The sequence below is a fragment of the Crinia signifera genome, chromosome 6 (genome assembly GCF_055691185.1).
Source record: "Crinia signifera chromosome 6, ASM5569118v1, whole genome shotgun sequence".
Taxonomy (NCBI): Eukaryota; Metazoa; Chordata; class Amphibia; order Anura; family Myobatrachidae; genus Crinia; species Crinia signifera.
In genome coordinates, this window is record NC_139222.1 from 112,808,212 (window position 1) to 112,831,432 (window position 23,221).

The 23,221-nt window shown below is 43.4% G+C and overlaps 1 protein-coding gene across 1 annotated transcript in view; it reads right to left on the minus strand.

Annotated features, from left to right (window-relative positions):
* Positions 1 to 23,221, minus strand: part of LOC146009631 (cadherin-like protein 26) — a 151,774-nt gene that overhangs the window by 69,496 nt on the left and 59,057 nt on the right. Inside the window, exon 5 of the mRNA XM_083150082.1 lies at positions 6,615 to 6,764. Coding sequence (XP_083006208.1) covers positions 6,615 to 6,764 — 150 coding nt within the window. The remainder of the gene's footprint in view (positions 1 to 6,614; positions 6,765 to 23,221) is intronic.

Below are 23,221 nucleotides of genomic sequence, written 5' to 3' on the forward strand. Positions count from 1 at the left end.
ACACAAAAATGCAGTTCTAACTCAAAATATTTCATTTTCACAAGGAATGAAGGAGACAAAGCACCCCAAAATCTGTGCCCAAATTTCTCACGAGTACGGCAATGCCTCACATGTGACCAAAAAATACCATTTGGGTGCATGGCAGGACTCAGAAGGGAAGGAGTGATATTTAGATTTTGCAGCACAGATTCTGGTGGAATGTTGGTGGGTGCTATGTCGCATTAGCAAGACCCCCGAAGCACCAATACAGTGGAACCCCCCCACAAGTGACCCCATTTTGCAAACTACACCCTCAGGGAATTCATCTAGGGGTATAGTGTACATTTCAAACCCCCAGGGGTTTCACCAATTGTGGTACAACTGGGCAGTGAAAATGAAAAATTAAATTTTTTACACAAAAATGCAGTTCTGGCTCAAAATTTTTCATTTTCACAAGGAATGAAGGAGACAAAGCACCCCAAAATCTGTGCCCCAATTTCTCCCGAGTACGGCAATGCCTCATGTGTGACCAAAAAATGGCAGGACTCAGAAGGGAAGGAGTGATATTTAGATTTTGCAGCACAGATTCTGGTGGAATGTTGGTGGGTGCTATGTCGCATTAGCAAGACCCCCGAAGCACCAATACAGTGGAACCCCCCACAAGTGACCCCATTTTGCAAACTACACCCTCAGGGAATTCATCTAGGGGTATAGTGTACATTTCAAACCCCCAGGGGTTTCACCAATTGTGGTACAACTGGGCAGTGAAAATGAAAAATTAAATTTTTTACACAAAAATGCAGTTCTGGCTCAAAATTTTTCATTTTCACAAGGAATGAAGGAGACAAAGCACCCCAAAATCTGTGCCCCAATTTCTCCCGAGTACGGCAATGCCTCATGTGTGACCAAAAAATGGCAGGACTCAGAAGGGAAGGAGTGATATTTGGATTTTGCAGCACAGATTCTGGTGGAATGTTGGTGGGTGCTATGTCGCATTAGCAAGACCCCCACAGCACCAATACAGTGGAACCCCCCCACAAGTGACCCCATTTTGCAAACTATACCCCTCAGGGAATTCATCTAGGGGTATAGTGTACATTTCAAACCCCCAGGGGTTTCACCAATTTTGGTACAACTGGGCTGTGAAAATGAAAAATTACATTTCTTTACACAAAAATGCAGTTCTGGCTCAAAATTTTTCATTTTCATAAGGTATGAAGGAGAAAAAGCACCCCAAAATCTGTGCCCCAATTTCTCCCGAGTATGGCAATGCCTCATATGTGACCAAAAAATACCAGTTGGGTGCATGGCAGGACTCAGAAGGGAAGGAGTGATTTTTGGATTTTGCAGCTCAGATTGTGGTGGAATGAATGGTAGGTGCTATGTGGCATTAGCAAGACCCCCGAAGCACGGTGAAATGATGAACCTAATAATCCATAGATGTGTGGTATATTTTAAAACACTCCTTTATACATAGGCCGGGTTTGTCGGGGCAAGTTTCACAGTGGAAAATAGTATCCTTTCTTATTCCCTTTTTATAGCAAACTTTGCACCTTTTTTGTGTCCTGCCCTTTTTTGCAGTGGAGGGGATTTCGTTAGGAAAATGCTGCCCTGGTACAATACGGGGGCCAGTACTAGAAGTACTGGGGCCCTCTGCCTGCTGGTTCCCAAATATTAGGCCCTTTATGACTTCCTCTTAAAAGTGCATAAATGTCCCCCTTTGGCTGGTAGAACGGAATAGCACGTAACCGTTATACAGTGCCATCTGGATGATATACACGGCCAGCTTCTTGTACCAGATTTTTATTTTCCGCAGGGGACTGTACGGCTTCAGTACCTGATCTGAAAGATCCACTCCGCCCATGTACTTATTGTAATCTAGGATACAATTAGGTTTTGAGGTGTGGGTACTGGTACCTCGTACAGGGACGGAGGTGGTACTGTCTCCATGAATTGTTGTCAGTATAAGGACATCCCTCTTGTCCTTATATTTGACCAACAACATATTTTCGGTGCATATTCCCCTGCTTTCACCCCTTCTCAGTAATTGGGCAACGTGCGTTTTTGGGAGGCCTCTTTGGTTCTTGCGCACAGTACCGCAAGCTGCTGTACCTCTTGAACCAAGGGCCTTAAACAGGGGGATGCTAGTGTAAAAGTTATCCACATAGAGGTGATAACCTTTATCCAGGAAGGGGTGCACTAAATCCCAGACAATTTTTCCACTAACACCTACGAGGGAGGGGGGGCATTCTGGCGGTTCAATTCTTGAGTCCTCCCCTTCATATACCCTAAACCTGTGGGTGTACCCTGAGGTGCTTTCACACAGCTTATACATTTTTATGCCATACCTTGCCCTCTTATTGGGAAGGTACTGGCGGAATTTAACCCTTCCTTTAAAATGTATAAGGGACTCGTCGATACAAATACATTTTTCAGGGATGTACATCTCTGCAAATTTGGCACTGAAATGATCAATGACCGGCCTGACTTTGAATAGCCGGTCAAAGGTGGGATCATCTCTGGGTGGGCACTGTGCATTATCGGTGTAATGTAAAAATTTAAGGATTGTCTCAAAACGAGTCCGAGCCATGGCCATACGGTAAAGTGGGGTGCTGTACAGAACATCTGTACTCCAATATTGCCTAATTTCTGGCTTTTTTACTATGCCCATATGTAACACCAGACCCCAAAACGTCATCATCTCTACTGCATCTACAGGGGTCCACCTAGCAAATGATGACGTGGGGTTTTGAGCAATAAACTGCTGGGCATATAAATTACTTTGGTCCACCATTAAATTTATAAAATCATCAGAGAAAAATAATTTGAAAAAGTCAATTTCTCTGAGACCTGTTGAATCAAATTGGATTCCTGGGATGGCCAAAAACTCAGGAACCTGGGGCTCAAAATTGTCTGGTGGTGGGGTCCATACGGGATCAATCATTTGGGGGGGGGTCTCAGCTGCTCTACGGGGGCGTCTTTGAGGGGGTCCCTCATCACTAGAGGAGGAAGAGGAGCTTAAGACGAATCCTTCAAATTCCCCGCTTGCATCACTGGCTGTGTCAGAGTCAGAGGCAAGCATGGCATATGCCTCCTCCGCTGAATACATTCTTCTGGATGACTGGGATGACATTTGGGATGACATTTGGGATGCCATTTTTATTTTTGTGTTTCTGTAAGTGTAATGTTTCAACACGTGTATAGTGTAGGGGGGGTACAAACTTTATTTCAACACGGGGGGTATGTAGTGTGTAGTGTGTATGTAGTGCAGAAAAAAAAATACTTTATACAGGAATTTGATCCCAATAAAAAAAAAAAAAAAGGTCCTGCGCCAAAAATTGAGCACAGATGTTGGTCAGTAACGTCCGTCACTGAACAGCGCTCAAAGGCAACAGGAATTTGATCCAAAAAAAAAAAAAATTATATCAACCCTGTGCCAAAAATGCTGTTCAGTGATGTACGTCACTGATCAGCGCTCAGCGGCCACAGGACACCCACAAAAGCAACGTGGGTGTAAAAACAATTTTAAAAAAATAAACCACAGCACTCTCCAAAAAAAAAACAATTTAAAAAAACTGCAGAAAAAAAATTATATCTACCCTGTGCCAAAAATGCTGTTCAGTGATGTACGTCACTGATCAGCGGCCACAGGACACCCACAAAAGCAACGTGGGTGTAAAAACAATTTAAAAAAAATAAACCACAGCACCCTCCCCAAAAAATTTTTTTAAAAAAACTGCAGAAAAAAATTTATATCTTCCCTGTGCCAAAAATGCTGTTCAGTGATGTACGTCACTGATCAGCGCTCAGCGGCCACAGGACACCCACAAAAGCAACGTGGGTGTAAAAACAAAACCCCACTGCACTCTCCAAAAAAAAAAAAAAAACTGCAGATCAGTGATGCAGTGATGCAACACTGATTAGCAGTGAGGGGCAGCAGGCACCCAACTGTGGGTGCAACCTGACAGGGTATATATATAACAAAAAAACCTGGACCCCCAAAAAGTTGCTGATCAGTTAATTTATACTGTTCAGCACAAAAGGGGGGGGCAGCAGGGGGCAGCAGTCAGTTGCAAAGGCAGCACAAGCTTTGGTGCAACTGACAGGTATATATATAAAAAAAATAACCCCTGCACCCCCAAAAAGTTGCTGATCAGCACAGATATACTGATCAGCACAAAAGGGGGTGCAGCAGACACAAAATATAGCACTCTCTATCACTCTCTGTCACTATCTCTGACTATCTCTGACTATCTCTCACTATCTGTCACTCTTTGACACTGCAGCAGCAGCACACAGGAAGTGACAAGATCCAGTAAGCATCCAGCTGCTGGCAGCACGCTACCAGCGGTGATCAGGTAAGTATCAGGCAAGTATCAGGCAAGGATCAGGTATGTATATCACAACAGATTGGCCGGTGACCGCTCTGCACGCAATTCCAGACCGGAATGGCGTCTGCAGCGCAGTCACCGTTAGTTTAAATAACGCGCTATGGCTGTGATTGGTCCGTTGGTCCGACGGACCAATCACAGCCTTGGGGGCAGGTGGGGTGAGGTGGGGTGAGGTGTGGTCATCACCGGTGACCCCCTCACGCCCCCTCCCACCCGGCGGTGATTGACACCTGTGTTACCGAGCGTCATATTCGCCGGTAACACAGGAAAACGCTGCGATTGGCTGTTCACATTGAACAGCCAATCACAGCGATCGCCGACGGGGGGGAGGCATCGCCGCCCCCCCTGGACATGCTGGGACATGTCTGCTGTCAGGGACAGCAGACATGTTTAAACTATCACCGCGTCTATAGACGCGGGGACAGTTTAAAGTCATGACGTATATATACGTCATGTGTCGGGAAGTACATCCCGGCCATGACGTATATATACGTCAAATGTCGGGAAGGGGTTAAGGACAAAATCGGCAGCCCGGATAATTCACAAGTACCGATTTGGGTGGGGTTTTTCTTCAAAGTGAGATCTATATTGAAGTGTAAAATCATGCAGTCAGTATTTTCCCTGCACAGAAACAAAATAACTCACCCAAATCTAATTCTCTCTGCACATGTTACATCTGCCCCCCTGCAGTGCACATGGTTTTGTCCATCTAAGAAGGATTTTGTCAGAAAGAATGGACTAGAATAAACCCCTATGTTCTAGCAATAGCAATTATATATAAATAAAAGAATACTAACATGCCAATGTATAGATGACTGTTGCACTTCACATATACTATCAATGGCTATGTTAATAGGCTTAGGCAGTACGGGTTGATACAAGATGTCATGCAAGATCTGTTTGATATTTGGTGGCTTACTAAATGGATGTCTAATTAACGAAGTTGATTTCCATAGCGGTGTTTGTGTGTGTGTGTGTGTGTGTGTGTGTGGGGGGGGGGTTTCTTATAGATGGCAAACTCTTATAAGCAGGGCCTTCTTTCCCCTGATAATGTTCCTTTTCCCACAAGCATCATCATCATCTTATCCTCTTAGTTTTCCTTTTGAATCTCTAGCTCTGAACCTATCTGATATGCATATGCACTACAGCAGGGGTGGCCAAACCGGTCCTCCAACAGTCCACGTTTTCCAAATCACCTAGCTGGTGCACAGCTGCAGTCATTACTAACGGTCACATTTTCAAATCTGCTGCATTCATTTCTACTATAGATCCACAGGTTGCCTGAAAAACATGAACTGTTGGTAGACCTTGAGGACAGGTTTGGCCACCCCTGTACTACAGGTTCAGGCAGTGCTATTTACCTAATTATCGTGACCTTTTTTCACTGAAGAGTAATATCTGACTACAATGTGTATATTTTCGGGTGTGGTATAGGGCTCTGACAGTGGGGATCCCGACAGTCAGTATCCCGACGTCAGGATCCCGACTGCCGGTGCTCCGACAGGGGGTGGGGGGGCGAGTGCAAAGAAGCCCCTACGCTCGCCACAGGTTATATTCTTCCTCTATGGGTTCATGGACCCACAAAAGGGAGAATAGCCCCTGTGTGTCCAGATCCCCCCTGTCGTAGCACCGGTAGTCGGGATCCCAATGTCGAGATACTGACTGCTGGGATCCCCACTGTCGGACCATCATCCGGCACCCATATTTTCTTGTCATATTTTGTTTGTACTGAGTGCTGGCTTAAGACTGTGTTATGGCTTATGCTGATTCCTGGGCGCCATATGTACTGCGCTGCCCACCCAAGGTGATCCATCCAGCACATATATTACATACATGATAAAATGCATGTATAGTATATATGTGCATAGCAAATGCCCCCTACACCACATAGTCGTTGCTGTAGCCTCCACTGGTTATGGGTGTGCAGGAAAAGCTCATTGGGAGGGAAAGTCTGTTCTGATATTACAACCTAGCATGGAGTTGGTGCAAGTACCTACAGTTAAATTAATAGACTGCACACATGTACAAATCCAGCATTAGTTGAATAGACCCTTGCATTAATGTATGTTAGTAAAAAGCTGGCTTCTGTGGCAGTGGGGGAAGCCGGCACCTACAACCACTTTGCATGCCACTGAGCCCCACTGAAGAAACAGTTTTATGATTACTGCAGTAGCAATTTAGAAGCTGTTGGACTTTATGATAAAACATATTTTGGTTCTGCTGTGATAACTCTGTAAAACTTACTTGGAAAAAAGGAGTGGTTTCAAAGTCTATTGGCTGGTGCACGTAGATAGTTCCATGCATTTCATTTATGTGGAAAAGCCCCTTGGGATCTTCATCCACTCCTTTGCCTTGTAGCTTGTAAATGAGTTTGAATCCTTCCTCCAGTTTCACCTGCCAGATAACAGTCATGAGAGACAGACAATTAATAAGTTGTAATTAATCTGTGATTTCCACCATGACATATCACATATCTGGACAATAGCAGAACAGTACCTTTAAAACAATGGGTGAAATGTAATAGGATGAGAGATTCAGAAAGTGAGATATTTGGTAAGAAATCTCCAGTTTTTTTAAAGCGGCAATCATTTACACTGCAAAACCAGTTTGATTTTGCATTGTAAATCATTGCCACTTTAAAAAAACTGGAGATTTCTTACCAAATATCTCACTTTCTGAATCTCTCATCCTATTACATTTCTCCCATAGTATCTTTCAGACCTGGGAATTTTACTTATTAATTTGATTTTTCCATCTTTAAATAACACATTCACCTATGTCTTTTACTAGATACATAAGCACCTTTAGGTGAGCATCTTATTTCAGGTTGAGTATCCTTTATCCAAATATCCGTTATCAAAATTATTTCTGAAAACCATCGTTTCCAAAATGTACTGTTTTTTGTTTGTTGCTAAAAGCCTACTGGGTACATCTGTAACTGGTACTACTGAGGACATGATATGTAACTGGAACTACTGGGTACATCTGTAACTGGAACTAATGAGGACATGATATGTAACTGAAACTACTGGGTACATCTGTAACTAGCACTACTGGGTACATCTGTAACTAGCACTACTGAAGATATGATATGTAACGGGCAGTAAATATGTGCAAGAAAATAAATGCTTGGCATTCAAATTCAGTGTCTGAGATAGTACACAAACTTTGTATTATGTTTTGGAACCTTGTTTTATGCACATTTAGCATATACTTGTGTGTGTTTCATGTGTTTCATGTGTTTAAACAACATAAATGCAAGATACCTCAAGATACCTCATTGAAATATAAAAATATTCCAAAATATGGAATAATTCATTACCAAAAATGAATGTGGACCCCAGTATTGGATACAGGATATTCAACTTGTACCCCTGTTTAAATATCGGGACCGAAAAACAGATTTTTTTTTTTTGCGATTTTTCAAAATGTTCCGCCAATGTTTTTTTTATCAGACTATCCTATTGGATTGCCCAACAAAAGATATTTTTTTTGCCTGCCCGCGGCCCTGTTTTCAATGAAAATGGGGTTGCTTTTCGGGACTATGCCTGAGGCAGCCAAACAATCCCTGATAAGCTGCGGCATATCGTGGGTAATAGGATTTCATCCTTAATACCTTAGACCGGGGCTGGGCAATTGCGGCCCTCCAGATGTTGATGAATTACCAGGTTGAACTAGATGGACGCAAGTCTTTTTTCAGCCTTACCTACTATGTAACTACACATCTCAGGATGCTTTGCATTAGTTTTGCTATGTGGCCATGCTGAAACTGATGCAAGGCATGCTGGTATGTGTAGTTCATCAACATCTGGAGGGCCGCAATTGCCCAGCCCTGCCTTAGACTGTGCTTATAAGACTTTATGCAATATTGGACTTAGAAAAAGGGACTGCTGGGGGATGTAGTAGTAGGGGCCTGTACTAGTCACCACAGAGGTTCGGCTAGCCAATAGAGAGTTCATGGTCTCAGCCCCATGAGAAATATATATAATAAATGCTGCTAGTAAATTGCATGATAATATACCAGGTTAAAAGGGATGGACTGTAAAAAATAGAGAAGGATGTGGGCCACCAGGCCGTGGGTTTCCCCTGTGGCCAGTCTGGCCCGGACTTCAAGCACAAGTTGTTTTAATTTAGTTCCTGGGGTACAGCCAGGGCCGGTGCCAGGTACGGCAGCGCCCCATGCAGGGGGGGAGTGCCTTGCCACATACCGGCTGCTCATCCCCGCCGCTCACCTGCTCCGGGGGGGGGGGGGGGGGGGATGCGGCTGCTGAGTTGCTCCACAACAGGGGGGGGAGAAGGAGGAGAAGAGTTGTGGCGGGTCGCTCCAAATGACCTTTTTAGAAGACATTTCTTCAATCTTTATCATTCATATCACACTGACTAAAAGTCAGTGCCTGATATTTCGCAAAAACTAAAGCTACAACCATAATTATGCCAGTAGAACAAATTGCATTGGAAGGGAGAAAGAAAGCAGCAGAGATTTACACATTACATGAAACAGATAGCATATATGTCACGCTTTGAGTTTCTTCTTGTCTTTTATATATTTAGATAAAGTGATTCAACGTGATGATTTAACAACAGCAGGTGTCCCTGCTGTAGGCAGTTTTAAAGGTGTGTCAATGTATGGAATATGAATATCCAACACACCAAAATTGTCAAAACTCATTATTACAGATGCCATATGCCATGCTAGATCTGTAAGGTGCATTCAGGGCTGGCGCCACCACTAGGCAGCTTCAGCCATTTGCCTAGGGCGCCGGCCACTGGAGGGCGGTACCGAGCTGCAGGAAAGCAGCTGCCGCGCGAGGAGCAGGAGGAACGCACCGGCCATTTATCCCAGCCTTCATGTAAAGTGCAGGTGAGGCCGCAATCCCCCCCCTCCTGTAGTTGGTCAGTGTAATCGGCGGGAGGTAGCGCCCGCACCCCCATCTCCCCGGAGCTAGTCAGTGTCATCGGCGGGGGTAGCGCCCGCACCTCACCCCCACCCTTCCCTTCCCCCTCGAGCTGGTAATCGGCGGGAGGTAGCGCCCGCATCCCATCCCCCCCCCCCCGCTAGTCAGTGTCATCAGCACCAGCCGTATCTCGTCTGCAGACTGCATAATTAAAAAAAAAACTTGTTTCCGCGATTTCTGGAAGGCAGAAGGGGGGACCGGGACCCGCGGCACTGTGACAGAACTGCGGGCATCAATCAGAGCAGCCGCCCGCTGTTGCAGAGGTATGGCACTTGAAGTAGTGGCTGCCTGGGGAGGGGGTTATAATGTATCTGTGTATAACAGAGCCCATGTAGTATGGCTGTATATATACATATATATATATATATACATATATATATATATATATATATATGATACAGGGACATACATACATATATGAAAAAAATAATTTCATCTGAAAGTGGAGTGCCCCCTTCTTTGCCAAGTGTGTGTGTGTGTATATATATATATATATATATATATATATATATATATATATATACACACACACAATCCCCTTTGTCAAGGTGTGGGTGAAGAAAACAAGTGAGGGGTGCTTTCCTTAAATAGGGATGAAACAATCAGTCTCACAATGAGCGCAGAAAGTGGTCATAGCCGGAAACTGCATAATCATTACCCGATTAGTTTCCATGGAGCGCAACTGAGGCTTGCAGCAGGGCCCTCCTTCCTCCATGTATGTCTGCTTTACCCAGTTTGTTTGTTGTAAAGCGCAATGGAATCTGCTGCGCTATATAAGAATTGGTAAATAAATAAATGGGGGGGGGGGGATTAGCAGAGGTTTTGCCTAGGGTGCCGTGAACCCTTGCACCGGCCCTGGGTGCATTAAACCCTTCTGTTTGGGCCTCATGCGAATCCCATGGTCTACTGTATATCTGTGTCTAGCTAAATATAATATATATTCCATGCTTAATCTAGCCCCAATATGTTATAGTGGCAGCTGAGTGTGTTGGTGTGATCCATGGAACAAAAAATGGCTACAAACTATATAATGAGGGGTTTAAATGCTTTATGTAGTTATACACCAGACTGTTTGACTGCTTCTTGGTATACATCCCATGTAAACAGGCCAAACATTCTCTTTCATGTTTAGTATTGGGAATACAAATCATAAGTTTTGAGAAATAACCAAGTATGACAATCTCAGGATGTGATTTGTCTATGTACATGCTATGAAGTGCCAGCTACCATTGTGTTCTCTCTCAGATTCTCCAATATAGCAGTTTGCAGGAAAATAAACTTTCTAAGCTAGGCTCTACATGTCCTACACAAGATTGTAAGTAAAATCATATTTCAGTGAGAAAGCATATCTGTGCTTGCGGCTTATTTATTAATAGAAACTATTTCTACATTTAAAATGTTAAATCTACACTATACTGTACAATGAAATAAGAGGTGAAGCTTTAGGGTAATTTATGAAGAAGACACTACAAGGACATCACAATCGGCATTTATGAAGAAGCCACTACAGGGACATCACAATTGATAAGATGCAATCACAGCAAAACAGAATATTCATATTGTAGCTTTCGACCTGCCATTGAACTTCTCAATGAGGAAGACGAGGAGCTACAGCCTACCAGTGAATGATCAAAAGATCCTTCTGGGCTTTTAACAAAATCAAAGCTTTTTGCCAATGCTGAAAGTCCTAAGGCTGGTAGGCTCTAGCTTCTCTCTTATCTCCTTCTCTTTAGCAAATACCAGATATATAAATGCAGTGATAGGTGCAGTGTGTACAGTACACAATGGTTCCCATGTCCAGAGGGTCTACATTGTATACCCTGCACCCATTTTCAATACTTACCCTCCAAAATCCAACATTGGCAGCAGCAGCTCTGCAGAAGCCACCATGCATAAAATTCCATCTGCGCATGCAAAAAACGTCATTTTACCAGTGTTTCATACATGCACATTTGGAAAACTACCAGGAAAATGGTGCAGCATTTTCCCAGAGATATGCGCATGTGCACTAAACTCAGAGGATCTCCTAGTGATCCTAGTGCACAGAGCAGTGGTTCCCAAACTGTGTGCCTATACACCCTAAGGTGCTGCAAGGCACTTGCAGGGGTGCCTCTGGTTGGTGGACCAAGACCTGATAAATTATTTATGATCAAAGTGATAGGCAAACAAGTGCTAGTGGCTGCCAATCATAAAACATGTGGTCCATCAGAAGCACATCTGTACACCACCACATAAATGACCCTAAGGATGACAGATAGGCACAATTTACTTCATTTCATTTTACTTCACAATTTATGATCCTAGGGGTGCCATGAATAAAATGCTCCCAGGAGCCCTAATTCAAGAAAAATTGGTAACTACAGTCCCAGAGTCTATTTCTCCACAATCTAAAGAGGAAGGAGCCCGGATGGAGACTGCATTTGGGCTGACCCTACTCTCTTGATTTCCCCTTTTATCTACTGTATTACATTAGCGAACAGTCAATCTGTTGCCAAGTATTTAAGCATCCATTTAAATTTATTTTGTGCTCCAGATCGTGAATATATCATTTGGCTTTATTATTTTTTTTGTAGAAATTCATATGTATTTAATTATTTATGAAAAAAATAATTAAACAATGTTAAAAATAGTTACAAATATATTTTTTTACTTTGATTAAGGGGGTATTCAATATTCAGGTCACGGCGGTCAAGCTTGCCACTGCAGTAATTAATTGGACATGTACAGAACTTTGCCATAATTTATGGTGACACAGTTTAATATACAGTATAGTCCTGCTAGATTTGACACCATGTTATATCTTCAAAACATAATGTTTTCATTGTCCCTAAGATCATCAAATATTGCTAATCATATTTTAGATAAATATAATACTAACTGCTGACACAATTAAGAGCACACGGTCTGCAGAATTTCTTATAAATAGGTTTTATTAAAATATTATTTGCCTAATGGTATTTACACATATGGCAGTACAGAAATATATGCCTGTATAATAAATATACCTTATCCAATTTGATTGGAAGCCTGATTCTATACCATTTATTTTAGATACAGTAAGTTGGGTATGTTGTCTCTTAATAAGATTACATTGTAGAGTGTTGTTCTCTAATTGTATTATTATACATGACTGATCAATGCAATCAGTAAATCTACGCATCCTAAATTGTTATTCATGTAAATGAATATTTTTACTTGTGATCTATCTTATTACTTTGCAATAGTATTGTCAAAATTATGTAAATTGTGAGTGGCGACGATGAAAGACAACTTAAACAATTACCAACGTAATAATATATCTTTCCAACCTAATTGTCTGATTTAAAAAAAATATTTTTCATTAACTTTGTCAATTGATGATGCTGAAGATTAGGCAGTGCTACAGCTGGGGAGTGCCTAAGACTCTGCTTCTTGTTTCAGTACATGGTTTCCCAAGCCTTATTCTGGTCCATTCGCTTCCCTGCGCATTCGCACACGGGAGCGATAGTGTGTGACTGTGCATCTGTCAAGATTGTGAAATTTGCTGACGATATAGCAGTTGTGGGGTTGATTAGTGAGGATGATGAAACCCACTATAGAAAAAAAATAGCAAGACTGGTAGCCTGGAGTGAGAAAATAATTTAGTGTTAAACGAAGGTAAAACCAAAGAATTAGTGATTGACTTCAGAAGAAAGCTAGTTGTGCCGAAGACACCAGTGTGCATAAATGAGGTAGATGTAAAAATTATGGAGTCAGTCAAGTTCCTGGGTCTTCAGGTATCAGCTAATCTGTCATGGTCTGGCAATGTTCTGACTCAAATAAAAAAAATCCCAACAGCGTCTCTTTTTCTTGAGGCATCTAAAAGCGGCTGACGTGAGCAGGCCCACCATGACAAATTTCTATAGATGTTCGATCGAAAGTATCCTGACCTTCGGTATCATTGTTTGTTTTGGCAACTGCACGGCTAGAGAACGCTCGAAATTAGAACGTATTGTAAAGGCCGCAGGCAAAATCATTGGAGTGCAGCTGCCAACCACACTGGAGCGCTATAATTCCAGAATTTTAAAGCGTACTAAAAATGTTTTAGCTGATTCCAGCCACCCCTTTTTTAGTTCATTCGAGAAATTACCCTCGATAAAAAGGTTCAGAACCCTAAGGGCACGTACAAGCCGTTTGCACAATAGTTTCATACCATCAGCAGTACGTATGTTGAATACTTGAATGATGTTTGGTTTTATGTATCTTTTATGTATTCTTTTTTTTGTATGTAATATGCGGATATTGCTTTTATTGTATTGGTATTTTATGTATGATACAATTTCGTCTGCAGGGAGAGTTTCTCCTTCTGCTGATGACAATAAAACTTGACTTGATGTGCAGCTGCACGGTGCGAGAGGGCATGGCAAATTGCTTGTTCTCCATCCTGCACCCATGGGAAGGTCCAGCATTGCATGGGCCTTCCCATGAAAACGCTGTGCGTTCCCAAGTAAATGTGCCTGTGACCCGGGTACGGGGGGTGGGCAGCTGACGTCAGCGGATGTCAGCTGCCCGCCCGCTTCACATACAGGGAGCCCGCAGATCTAAGACACGATAGAGGTGTCTCAGATCTGTGAGTGATTGCAAAACCATAAGATGGTCGGTGACCAATGAATGATTTTGCCCCTGCACGCAAGGCTGCAAAAAGATCCAGCTGACTTCAAGCAGCTGCAGGGGAAAGTGACCCAGGACCTGCTGAGTGGCAAATGAACACCTGAACTAGGCATTATCACTGGCGGGGCTGAGTTAGGCCTTATCCCTTAAAAGGCATCTTCAGGCCAATCAGCCACCACCGTTTACTCCTGCTCCTGTCACTAATAATTTTCAGGTGGCCGAGCGTGCGCGCCGCCCGGCGTCCCCTGTAGCTATAACAACCGCCGGGCGGCTGCAGGGGGACGCCAATGGGCGGAATTGACGTCAACCAACCGTGCAGAAGTGACACATTCCGGCCAGGTAGAAGAGCTGTGGGGAAAGCTGGTGCTACCGGGCAGAAGTGCCGCATCCACCCCCCAACCCCGGGCCCTGGCACTCTGCTGTGCCCCTAAGTTGAAAGTGTGAAGGAAGTGCACTAAGGGCCTGATTCCTATTGACTTGCTTAGTTGCCGAGCTATTCGCAAGCATCGGGTGTAGGGGCAGGGGGGGGGCGTTTCTTGTGCTGGGCATTCCCATGCGAGTGCATGCGTGCTGATGCCTGCCAGAGGCAGACGGCTGATGTTACATGATGTCACTGACCACCCCGTTCTCAAAGCTGCACGCCACAAATATAGGTCAATCAAGACTGACTGATATTTGTGAACAGGGGAAAAATCTTCGCTGCTTAGCAAGCCATCCTGAATCAGGGCCTCTATCTCTGAGAAATCCTTAGTTTTCTGATAGGCAGAATCAATGGTGCACTTCAGATTCCGGCACCCTAGGCAGAGCAGCATAATGGTAGAGCCAGACCTGCCCATGATACTACTTAATTAGCAGCTGTCACACTTAATTTGTTTTCTTTTCTGTAGATAAACAACAGTTTCTTAAAAGCAAAATGAGCTTGTCTACCAAATTCATGCAGGAAACAAAGTGTATTTCATTGTATATGTTACCATTAAATACATCTAAAAAAAACTTAACATGTGCACCTGGCTTAGAGGAGTGTACTAATGGCCTGCTTCACATACATAGCATGCACATTCATAACCACTTTCCATGCTCAGAAATAAATATTGGAATACTGTGGCCAGAGGCCTGAGGCACAGGATTAAACACGTAGGATATTTGCTATGTTTTAAATAGATAAATCTGCTCTAAGCACAATACACTGTTATTGTACAAGGGTTAATGACATGCTAAAGTATATTTAATGCTCTACATATTTGTAGAATTGCACATTTAAAATGCATTCAGAGCCAGCCCTAGGCAAAGGCAAACTAGGCAAATGCCTAGGGCATTTGGAATGCCTAGGGGCACCAGCAGCTTCTGCTGATTAAAATGATATGCAGCATGCCTACATTCTGTGTGTGCACTGTTTCTATTTAAAATATTGCAGGTAGGAGCACCAAAATGATGACTGCTATGATGAGGGTTGATGGTGCTGGGAAAGGGGAGCAGGGTCAGAGGCGGAACTAGTGGTGGTGCTAGGGGGCACCAGCCAAAATCTTGCCTAGGGCATCATTTAGGCTAGGGCCTGCTCTGAATGCATTGCATTGCATTACTGTGTGCCTCTATGCAAAACAGTATTGTGGGGTTTAAGAATATCAAGGTGATCCTAAGAAGATGTTCAGAGTCTGAATAAGCCAAACTGGTTTTAGTGAAGGAAGGATGCAATTGAAATGTTATTAACATTTTGTGAAAGAGACAGTTATACAGGTATGTCAAACACTTGGGAAAGTGAAATGACTTTGGATGTATATACTGTATGTCATACCTGACCACACTTCTGGAAGCTCCAGGAAGCTTCCAATTTGTAGGGCAGCCTCCAACAACCCCAGGAGAGTAGGCGGGTCTCCCGTCTCCTGCTCGCTTCTTAGTGAAGCTGGCTGCTTTGTATCTAACTCACTGGTAATCGCGTGAGCCACGGGTAAAGGGTGGGTTTAAATTGCTGGATTACATCATTTAACTCCACCAGGCACAGATCACTAATGGAGCTACAGCTCAAGGCCTCCACATAAAAAATAGACCCATCAACATTAAAGCCACCAGCTAGACGCATTGGTGGCCAACATCACAAGTATTAAATTGTATTTCTATTTTCCATATAAAATTATGCCAATTATATGTACTTTTACATATTTAGGGAGATATTACAGCTGATACTGTATGGGGTCAGCAAGTCTATATGGCACTGGCTACACTTACACAGCATCGGCCACACACCACCTCTGCTTCTCATAACAGGCCCTTGAATATTTTCAGCCAGCCCTGAGCTCCGCCCAACATTGCAGACCCACAAATTTCAGGTCTTTCCCTACTTTGGAGTTAGGGCTTTATGATGACACCATTATTTCCCACCTGAATTGCCCTGCAGTGTCTCCTCTCTGGGCTGATGACGCAGAGACCTGGCCTATGGTCAATGACCAGTTTGGCACCAGCTTCGTCAGTCAGGAGGTCTATTAGCAGTGTGTCGACGCATACACATCAGTAAGCAGTATTCAGGTGCTGGTTGTAGGAACCTGAGCAGTAACATGTTTCCAGATACCATGTATCTGGAAACAGGGTTCTTAAGCTTACTTAAAGACCAGTTTATTACACAAACGGTAGAAACTCCAACTCGTGATGAGGCGCTCTTGGACTTAGTATTAACAAATAACACAGACTTAGTTTCAAACACAAAAGTAATTGAACAATTAGGGAATAGTGATCACAATATGGTTTCACTGGAAATCAACTTCAGTAAATTACATCAAAAAGGATCTGCAAAAATACTAAACTTCAGAAAAGCGAACTTTGAATTATTCAGGGAAGCCCTTACAGGAATTGGGTGGAAAACAGTTATGGAGGGAAAAAATGCAGAGGAAATGTGGGATACTCTAAAAAAGGTGCTTGATTCACTAACTATTGAATACATTCCTAAAGTAATTAAAGGTAAATTCAACAAAAAAAGCCACCATGGTTGGACAAAGAAGTAAGGTCAGCTATCAACAATAAAACCAGAGCCTTTAAATTCTATAAAAATAACTTGAATGAGGAGGCGTTCGCAAAATACAAAGAATCAAACAAAACTTGTAAAGGGGTAATCAAAGCAGCTAAAATATTATATGAAGAGTGCATAGCCACTGAAAGCAAAACCAACCCAAAGAAGTTTTTTAAATACATAAATAGTAAACGTTTAATTAAGGAAAACATAGGCCCACTAACTGATACTAGTGGAAAAAGTGTTACTGAGGACAAGGGAAAAGCAAAACTGTTAAATGAGTTCTTCTCATCAGTATTTACTAAGGGAGAGCAGACTGTGGAACGAACATTTACCACAAACGGGACAAATAAGCCAGATCTCATTGTGGATTTCACGCCGAAGGAAATAATACTGAGGCTAAGCAAACTCAAAACAAATAAGTCACCAGGGCCAGATGGGATTCATCCGAGGGTATTAATGGAATTAAGGGATGAACTAGCTACCCCCCTACATTATATTTTTAGCAAGTCACTATCGTCAGGTATAGTACCAAAAGATTGGAGAATAGCAGAGGTAGTGCCAATATTCAAAAAAGGAAAAAAGGAAGATCCCGCTAATTACAGACCCGTTAGTTTAACATCAATTGTGGGTAAACTATTTGAAGGATTTTTAAGGGATGGTATCCAGGAATATTTAGATCATCACCGTCTACTCAGTACTAACCAACATGGGTTCGTGAAAAATCGTTCATGCCAAACTAATCTACTAGGGTTCTATGAAGAGGTTAGCAAAAACCTCGATAATGGAAATGCTGTAGATGTGATTTTCCTAGATTTCGCTAAAGCATTTGATACTGTCCCACACAAGAGATTGATTAATAAAATGGAGAACCTAGGATTGGGTGAAAATATCTGCAGATGGGTAGGGAATTGGCTAAGTAATAGAGAACAAAGAGTGGTTGTGAATGGTGCCGTATCAGATATGATACCGGTACTAAGTGGAGTGCCCCAGGGCTCGGTTTTGGGGCCCATTTTGTTTAACATTTTTATTAACGATATTGGGATAGGGTTACTCAGCAATGTATCCATCTTTGCGGACGATACAAAACTTAGCAAAGTCATCAAATCACCAGAAGATGTCACCATGCTTCAAAATGATCTTGCAATTCTAGATGAGTGGGCTAAAAAATGGAAGATGAGGTTCAATGTAGATAAATGTAAGGTTATGCACCTTGGGAGACACAACCAGTGTGCAAGTTACAACCTTAGCGGAGAGGAACTGGGTAATTCCATACTTGAAAAGGATCTAGGAGTCCAAATAGACAGCAATCTAGGATGTAGTGCCCATAGTAATGTAGCTACAAAAAAGGCCAACAAAATTCTGGCATGTATTAAGAGGGGAATGGAAACTAGGGACTCAAGGGTAATTATGCCACTATATAAAGCATTGGTGCGACCTCACCTAGAGTACGGAGTACAGTTCTGGGCCCCACACTATAAAAAGGACATCATAGAATTAGAAAAAGTCCAAAGGCGAGCAACAAAGCTTATTAGGGGAATGGAGAATTTAAGCTACGGGGAGAGATTAAGCAATTTGGGACTATTTACATTAGAAAAGAGACGTTTAAGGGGGGACATGCTCAACATGTACAAGTATATCAAGGGCCAATATAAGGAACTGTCACACACCCTATTTTCTACTAGAAAGGAATCTAGGACGCGAGGGCATGAGTATAGATTAGAAGAAAAAAAATTGGTACTTATGTATTATCTGGGCTCCCATGTTAAATGCACCCCATTTTTTCATATCCCTACTATCCAATTACGCATGGAGTTGATTTTATATAGTGTGGCGAGCGCAGCGAGCCACCGTGCCCGAAGCGCGGCGAGCGCAGCGAGCCCCGCGAGGGTACACGGTGTCATAAGAAAAACGGGAGCCCGGATATTACATAAGTACCAAAAAATTTCATTCAGCTAGTAGAAAGAATTTCTTTACGGTCAGAACAGTCAAACTCTGGAATTCTCTTCCCAGAGAGGTGGTAATGGCTGGCTCATTAAATGCGTTCAAGGCAAAGTTGGACAAACATTTACTGGAGAAAAACATCCATGGGTACAAATAAGAAATATAATTTGTCTGTAAAATAGCAGAACCTACCAAATCAGCAATGGATATCTATACCAGGTTGAACTAGATGGACGCAAGTCTTTTTTCAGCCTTACCTACTATGTAACTATGTGGTAGGAGCCTGGTGATAGCAGCAAGATACCCGCTAACTGTGCAGTGGATGGAGTCAGTAACAGAAGGTTACTGATGATAAAAGGGGATCCCCTATTGACCAAGTCCTTTGAGGCCCAAAGCCAGTCTGTGATCGCTTGGTGTAATCAGCAAGGGTCCATAAGGTCACAAATACTGAAGCATAGGGCCTTATTCTAGTGCACTCTTTCTGACAAAATCCTTCTTAGATGGACAAAACCATGTGCACTGCAGGGGGGGCAGATGTTACGTGCAGAGAGAATTCGATTTGGGTGGGGTTTTACTTCAAAGTGAGATATATTTTGCAGTGTAAAAATAAAGCAGTCAGTCTTTTCCCTGTCCAGAAACAAAATAACTCACCCAAATCTAACTCTCTCTGCACAAGGTACATCTGCCCCCCTGCAGTGCACATGGTTTTGTCCATCTCAGAAGGATTTTGTCAGAAAGAGTGAACTAGAATAAGGCCCATAATTAGGGTAGACTCAAGTGCATCCATGTTTATTGTACTTAACCTACACTTCCCTCCCGCTTCAGCCATAAGGGTGCATTACAAAAATTAGTATTTGCCCAACAAAAAACTGGTGCTTGTCCAACTGTATTTGAGCTTTTATGTAATATGACATACAGTAGTGCATATGTGAGGTAATTCCTTGCTGGCAAGAGTGGTGCACATTTATGTTCACTTCACAAATTGACTTTAAATTTGCACTAACTCCGTACTGACGTCTTGGTGTTTTGTCCTTTCCTTGTAATAGGACCTCTGTAAGCCTCCATGTTACATTGTTAGGTGGACTCCAAGCAAAGTAATGAAAAACCACCAGAAAAATTTTAGTGACCCTAGGGCCACTCCGTAGCGCTAATCGTGCTAGATCTCTAGTTCCAAAAGGTGATTTATAGCTTCCCCAATGGGTATTTATTTAATACCATAAAAAAGTATACATAGATCTGTCACTTTGACAGGGGCAGTGATTCAATCAATTATTTATTTATTTAGCTGGGCAGGATAATCGCTGCTTCTTTATATAGGGAGTGTCAATCCCTTAGGTCAGGGGCGTAGCTAAAGGTTCATGGGCCCTGGTGCGAAAGGTCAGCTTGGGGCCCCCCTACATACAACAAAATTAAAATCTTGGTCTGTTTATATTCCCCCACAGTGCCGGAGACACATATGCCCCCACAGTGCCAGATATGCCCCCACAGTGCCAAATACACATATGCACCCACAGTGCCAGATATTCCCCCACAGTGCCAAATACACATATGCCCCCACAGTGCCAGATATGCTCCCACAGTGCCAGAGACACATATGCCCCCACAGTGCCAGATATGCCCCCACAGTGCCAGAGTTCACATAATTCACGTTATGCAACATATATTGAGTCAACATTTACATCATGCCACCAAGATTGAACCAAAATTCACATCAAGCCACCAGGATTAAGCAAAAATTCATGTCATGCCACCAGGATTAAGCAAAAATTCATGTCATGCCACCAGGATTAAGCAAAAATTCATGTCATGCCACCCAGATTATGAAAAAAATTGATGTTTTGCCACACGGTTGAGCCAAAGTTACATACACTCCCAAATATTGAGCCAAAATTCGGGGGCACAGGGAGAGAGGCATGAATGGGCACACAGGGCCACAGATGGGCAGGGGGAGAGGCACACATGGGGAGAGACAGGCACATATGGGCAGGGGCACACACGGATATGGGATTAGATGGGCAGGGACAGAGGAAATTATGGGCAGGGATACAGGAACACACAGGAAGGAACATGTGGGTAGGGGCACACATGGCGATAGGAGGGGGGGCAGAAGGTTGAGCAGGGTTTTTAAAGCATAGTGACACTTTGAATGTGTAGTCTACCTTGTTCTGCCCACATCAGCATAGGGCTTCGCGTTGGCAGCAGCGCAGGCTTCCACTCCACAGTGATAAATCTCCCTCTCCCACCGCCAGCAGGGTTCCTCTTCCCGGAGCAGGGACCAGGGTCCTTGTTCTTCCTCCCCAGCCTTCTCTTCAATGTGGTGAAGGCTACCGGAGGCTGAGTGCGGATGGCGGAGGGAGGTGTGTGCCGGCGGCGGCGGACTGCGAGTGTGGGTATGGACATCCACAGGTGGAGGGGGGTGTGCGGGCATCGGAGAGGGCTGTGCAAACTTCTCCGTGTACGGCAGGCGGGCGTCAGCGGACACAGAAGGGCTTGCTGCGGCTCTTTTTGGTGTCACACAGCCCCCCTAGTGACGCCCCCCTTACACAGTGCGGAACAGGCGGAGACTGGAAGCGCCGCGCGGCAACGGCCGGGGAGGGACAGTTATTTCAGCAGTGGGTATTATCTGTGCAGGGCGCAGGGCTGCTTCTAACTTATTAACTGCAGGGCGCAGGGTGGCCAAAAAAGGGCAGGGCGGAATTCGTCGGGTTTTAAAGGGGCAGGGCGCAGCGCCCTGCAAAATAAGCCTAGCGGGAACACTACCTGTGACTGGCTAAGTAAGCGGCCCGGGGGGACCTGCTGCCATCGGCCCCCCTGGCTCAGGGGCCCGGTCGCAGGTGCGACCGCTGCGACCCCTGACGCTACGCCACTGCCTTAGGTAGTGCAAGATGTAGAAAATAAGTGGCAGACACAAAATAGTGTCTGTCGCTTTAAGAAGCGCGGACCTGCTCAGTAATTAAATGACGAAGTTTTTAGTAAAGAATATAAAGCATTTTATTAAAATAACATAGCATAGTAATTAATAATTCCCCCCCTCTTTACAATTCATGTGCACAATAACAACAGACAAACAGGACAGACAACAATGAACATATAATAATAAAAGCTTGATTAGCTGAGAATGCCGTTTGGTACAGTCACTTAGCTTGTGGCAATGAATGAGGTAATAAATGAGGCTTTGTGCAAATTAGCTAGAGGCTTCATGCAGCTCCTGTCTAACCTCTGAGAAAAAATACACCAGCTTCTCATCCTATGTCTCCGGTGAAACCTTCCCAATCAAAACCTTCATTAACTGTAGGACAAAATACATAATTTATCTCCTAACTTGCGGGTGCAGCCTCCATATTAGATATATGGAGCATAAAAGAAACATCACAAAAATGAGTAGGACTAACAGTCTTTATAGACACATGGCTGGTTGTCAAAGGGGAGTTATGAAGGGGGTTCATATGGTAGGGATTGAACACATCGTGAGTACACCCCGAGGTGGGGATAGATATGTTCAACTGTGTAGGAGGGAGGCCTACTGGATTTTCTGTTTGAAAACCCTGAGCCCATTGGGATTAAATGATACAATAGAGCTAAACGGTATATAAAATTTCATTGTTGGTGCTATGTCAGTAGCAAAAAAGTAGCAAGGTATCCTGGTTAGGGGGAGTGGTTGTAGACAGGGTGGGAGATATTTTATTAATATGTATTATGTAGCATATATGATTTATGATATATGGGGTTGCTATGCTGTAATAGATTGTAATGTTATTATGACATTATGGTAAACTACTATATAGGAGTGTCTATTTAATTTAATTTAATTTAGTTCAATTTATTGTGGGGGAGGTTGGGAATTTAATGGAAGGGTAGAAGGTTATCAACAAGTAATACCACATAATAAGGGATGGTTAGGGGGAGGGGGGTGGGAAAAGGGGGGAAAGGGGGGTTCGAACTTAGGGGTTAACTAATTAATTAATTGATTATACTAAATAAATGATTGGAGCATTGATTTACTGTGTATATGTATTTATTAACCCCTTCCCGACATTTGACGTACATTTACGTCATGGTCGGGAAGCACTTCCCGACACATGGCGTAAATGTACGTCATGGATTTAAACTGTCACCGCGTCTATAGACGCGGTGACAGTTTCAACATGTCTGCTGTCCCTGACAGCAGACATGTCCGTGCATGCCCAGGGGGGGCTGCGATGCCGCCCCCCCGTCGGCGATCGCTGTGATTGGCTGTTCAGTGTGAACAGCCAATTACAGCGTTTTCCTGTGTCACCGGCGAATAACGTTCGCCGGTGACACGGGATCAGAGGTGATTGGTGCTG